Source organism: Pinus tabuliformis, chromosome Q, assembly GCF_031772625.1.
Source record: "Pinus tabuliformis cultivar Carrire ecotype Pingquan chromosome Q, CPIR1, whole genome shotgun sequence".
In the NCBI taxonomy this organism is placed as follows: Eukaryota; Viridiplantae; Streptophyta; class Pinopsida; order Pinales; family Pinaceae; genus Pinus; species Pinus tabuliformis.
Window position 1 is genome coordinate 58,376,359 of NC_142296.1, and position 4,407 is coordinate 58,380,765.

At 34.9% G+C, this 4,407-nt stretch overlaps 1 protein-coding gene across 2 annotated transcripts; it reads left to right on the top strand.

Moving 5' to 3' along the window:
* The first annotated feature begins 601 nt into the window (after positions 1 to 601).
* LOC149218284 (uncharacterized protein C594.04c-like) lies at positions 602 to 4,062 on the top strand. 2 transcript variants are annotated; one of them, XM_089382380.1, is made up of 3 exons: positions 602 to 932; positions 1,038 to 1,301; positions 2,774 to 4,062. In XM_089382380.1, exons 1-3 carry the CDS (start codon positions 723 to 725, stop codon positions 3,254 to 3,256), a joined length of 957 nt encoding a protein of 318 aa, XP_089238506.1. In that variant the 5' UTR covers positions 602 to 722; the 3' UTR covers positions 3,257 to 4,062. The 2 variants fall into 2 exon arrangements, with proteins under 2 accessions (XP_089238506.1, XP_089238507.1); XM_089382381.1 differs by having other exon boundaries at positions 710 to 835.
* Positions 4,063 to 4,407: the final 345 nt, after the last annotated feature.

Sequence of the window (4,407 nt, forward strand, 5' to 3'; positions counted from 1 at the left end):
AATTTTTTATTATTAATATATTTTTGTGTTTGATTTTAGACTTTTGTAATTTACACTGGTTTTGATAATATTTTTTAGATTAATCACATTTCAAGTTGTTGATTATGATTCATCTTAAAAATATTATCAAAATATATATTTTTAATTTAAATATTATATGTTAATTAAATATAAAATAAATTACAATATCAATAATATTATTTTTACATGTCATAATTTTTTTTTTATAATAAAAAGTAATTTTGCTTTTATTTTTAATTATTTATTTTTTATATATAAAATTAATATAAAATATAAATATTATTTAATTAATTTTAAATTCCTATAATATCAATAATATTATCTTTATATCTTCCGGAAAAAATATATCTTTCTCATAATAAAAAATAATTTTTCTATTACTTTTAATTATTTGATTTTTATATACAAAATTAATATAAAATATAAATATTGTTTAATTAATTTTAAATTCTAATATCATCTCATATTGAAAGGCAAATTATTTTATTTATATATAAAAAATTAAAAAAAAATATTATTTTACTATTTTTTAATTAATGCTATTTACCCATTCTGCACAGAACTTAAATTCTACTAAATACAGAAGTATTTAGTGTCTGGTTTATTTTTCAACTTTCAGATCTAATGATCCATAAGTGAACAACTAACCCTCAAATTCATAATTTTGACATTCTCGATTCCAGCTGAAAGTACTGCGAGAAATGGGGAATGTGAAAAATGCTGCCGTGGCTTTCATTGTGCTCTGGCCTTCCATTATCTTCTACATTGCGTTCCTCAATGTGGGCAATTCATCTTCCTGGGAAATATGGAAATGGTGTTCTGCTCATCCTATTTCTCTGCTAAATATATTGTTTTTCTTCAATGTGGATATCATATTCTGGATCATCAGCTTACTGCAGAAGAGCACTTGGGTATCTTCTCTTTATCTAGTTCTAATTCTATAGAAACTCTTTATTATTGCAGCTATGATACATAAATGATGTTAATGTAATACTTAATTCGTGATGTGTTCGCAGTTGATAGATTTGTACTGGACTGTATTGCCTGTGATGATGGCTTACTATTATGCTACTCATCCCTACTCTCAGAAGAATATATGGAGATCGAGGGTTGTGATATTTTTGACATGTGTATGGAGCATTCGTCTCACACACAGTTACTTTAGAAGGGAAGAATGGCAGTGGGGAGCCAGGGAGGACTGGAGATTCGCTGATATGCGAAAGCGCTATGCCAAGCATTGGTGGTGGATGTCCTTTTTTGCTGTATATGTCTCTCAGCAGGTACAATACAATTTCTCTCTCTTTATTCGAATGTTTTATCTATGCTTATCTATTGTTTTTAATGTAATTTCACAATGCCTAGCCTCACTGTAAATAGGCCAGAGATCAGCAGATCAATTGTAACCCCCCCTTTCCATCCCAGACGTACAGACAAAGACTAGAGGCTCCACTCCAGTACACTATAACCATGCCCAGGGAATGGTGTGAATCACAATTTAAGTCGCCTATGAAGCTCCTTGTAAAAGTATAGTACCCAAGATCGAGAAGAATAGCCCTAAATATGTCTAGCTGGTACGGGAATCAAGGCTAAAATTCACCATGGGCAAATCGGTGATTTATGCAGTACTACATATACCAAAAACTTTTCTGATTCAAAGTTGGCTTTGGAGTCTAGGTCTCTTTGTTGATGTCATAGCATCCTCCTCCATTCTGGCACTAACTTTGTTGAAAGATGCTTGTGTGCTCCTTGTGGGCCTTGATTTGTTGTCCTTGTGATGCCTTCTTATCTACAAGCTTACTGAAATCACAGTTCGTATTAATTTTTGAAAATTTAGTTCCGCATTAGTATGCCTGGTACTATGACAATACCTATCCAACATGTAGAATTTGTATTAATTTATCCTTCCTTTACACGTATCTGATCCAGAGGGGTGGCATTTAAGACACCTTTTGCATGCTGAATAGTCTTTATGGAAATCGCAGCCAAAATTCACTGTAGGCACATGGGTGGTTTATGAAGTTCTACATACTCACTAGCTTTGCCAATTCGAAGCTGGCTTTGAGGTCTAGGCCCCTGTGTTGATTTCATAGCTTCCTCCCTCAGTCTGGTACTATGTGCTTTATGGGTCACTTTTGAGTGTTTTTGTTGTCTTTGTGATGCTCCTTAAATGCAAGCTTAGTAAAAGCACTGTTGCATAACGCTTTTCAAGGACTTAGTTCCACATTAGTATGACTACTATATGACAATACCTATGCAACATGCAGAATGTATTGAATTACCCTTCCCATATGTGTATTCAATCCAAAGGGGTGACATTTAAAACACCTTTTGTTTGTTGAGTAGGCATTTCCCTGCTGCTGCTACTACTAGCACAAACCCACTAATCCAGGTATAATACGCATTTCTTGGTGGCAGAGCTCCAATATTTGATATGTCAGACTCTCAAGGTATGTATTTTTTAGCTTTGCAACCTTGAAGTGTATATCAAGCTCGGGGTGCCCATATGCAGTGCATCTAATGCACATTCTAGATTCAATGTACCATTACAAAGGCGCACACACGAAGAGTTGATGCATCATCCCTAACCCATAGGACTGTAAAATGCATGTTGTTTCTCTGGGTGCAATGAAGTATGGTTTGTTATGATTTTCGTGCTTTTTTCTTCCTTGATGCCCTCAGATGCACAGATATGATAAGAGGAGTCTACATGTATTAGATGACTAACATAATGGCCATTGTCTAACAATTGCAGATCTTCCTCGTTGGGATTTGCCTTCCAATCTTTGAAGTGCATAACAGTCAACAACCTTGGAATGCTTGGGATTACTTTGCTACTTTGGTTTGCACAACAGGCATTGTGTTTGCTTACTTTGCAGATACTCAGCTCTATAGTTTTGTTTGCAAGAACAAGATGTTAAGGGATCTGGGTGTCCCAGCTGAACCCATTCTCGACAAGGGATTATGGGGCATTTCTCGGCATCCAAATTACTTTGGAGAGCAGCTCTGGTGGTGGGGATTGGTTATTTTTGCATGGAATGCTGGCAAAGGTTATACTTTTATAGGATCTGCTTTGAATTCATGTTGTCTGGCATATGTGACGGTGCTTGTGGAGAGAAAACTTGTTGGTAAGAAATACAGAGCAAAAGAGTATGAAGAATATCAGATGATGACCTCTGTGTGGATACCTTGGTTCAAGCTTAGACAAAACATTGGCAAGGATAAGAAGAAACATTGATTTCATCAAAACAGGGAGGTATCTACAGAGAGCTCTCAAAGAGAACTTTGTCCATAAGTTTTTTATTTGAGACTCACTGTCTAAAGTCTTATATATCTTCCGTTGGTTGGGCATCAGTGTATTAGGGTCCATTTAATCTTTAGTTTTGTTGGCATTCAATTTCAAATGAGGCAGGAAAGACAGACAAAGTCTAGGACAGGGAATTCGATCTATATGAACAAGAGCTCAAAGAATAAGTTATCTGTAATTTCAAAATGCTTCTCCCCCGGGTTGGGCAGATTGCTTTGGTGCCCTTCTCATTTTCTTTGATCTGTTTCTTGGACCCTGAAATCAGTCTTATCCAACAATCCTCACTTCCCACAGAAATCGGTTTCATAAAACTTTAAAATGTTGGTCTTCCAGGAAAGCTATTTCTGTAATTGGTGTCTGTCTTTCCTTCAAGGAAATCATACCAGTTAAATTTCCCTTTCTCTTGCATATATCCATGTGGATTTAGTTCTTTAAAACAAGTTGAAGAAGATAGCTGGCGACAGTCTCAAAGCTAGCAGACTATGATTATCAGGCTCTTATTAGTCATTGGCCAGAACTTATTAGTATGTGATAACAATAGGATTCTTATTTCTACTTCCATGATAGCAATAGGTCTGGTATATCATAGAACTTTTGGCCTCTTGGGTTCAAGCTATTTCAATTTCTGCTCCTGGTCAAAACACACCTGCAGTTATAAGTTTATAACCATGTTTTTTACTAGCGGACTTGTATTGGTTAAATCGTTAAGACAATTGAGGACGTACTCTTTATTTTCAGCTTTTCACATGATGAAGTGTAGTGACTAACAAGTGATGCAGACTTTCGGACTTCATGACATTGGAAGCTAGTATTGTGTGTAATGTTTGTCATGAGAAAATAACTTGAAGGTAATCTTTTTGGAAATTGGCCTATATAGGTAAATTATTAGTTTTTTTCTTAGATCTACATGGTGCATAAAATAATCATTCAACACCTTAAAAAAAGAAAATAACCTTGTTGAAATAGGTGTTTGGCTTTCACCCTATTGTAGAATTTCCTTGAAATTCTGGAACTGCTTGATGAACCAACTGAAACTAGGTTTGATTCATCAAGACCCAGAATTTCTCTACTTTAAATTTACA

Coding starts and splice junctions, on each gene's coding strand:
- LOC149218284 (XM_089382380.1), top strand. CDS start 723: ATGGGGAATGTGAAAAATGCTGCCGTGGCTTTCATTGTGCTCTGGCCT. Junction 933..1,037: donor TACTGCAGAAGAGCACTTGG/GTATCTTCTCTT, acceptor ATGTGTTCGCAG/TTGATAGATTTGTACTGGAC. Junction 1,302..2,773: donor CTGTATATGTCTCTCAGCAG/GTACAATACAAT, acceptor TAACAATTGCAG/ATCTTCCTCGTTGGGATTTG.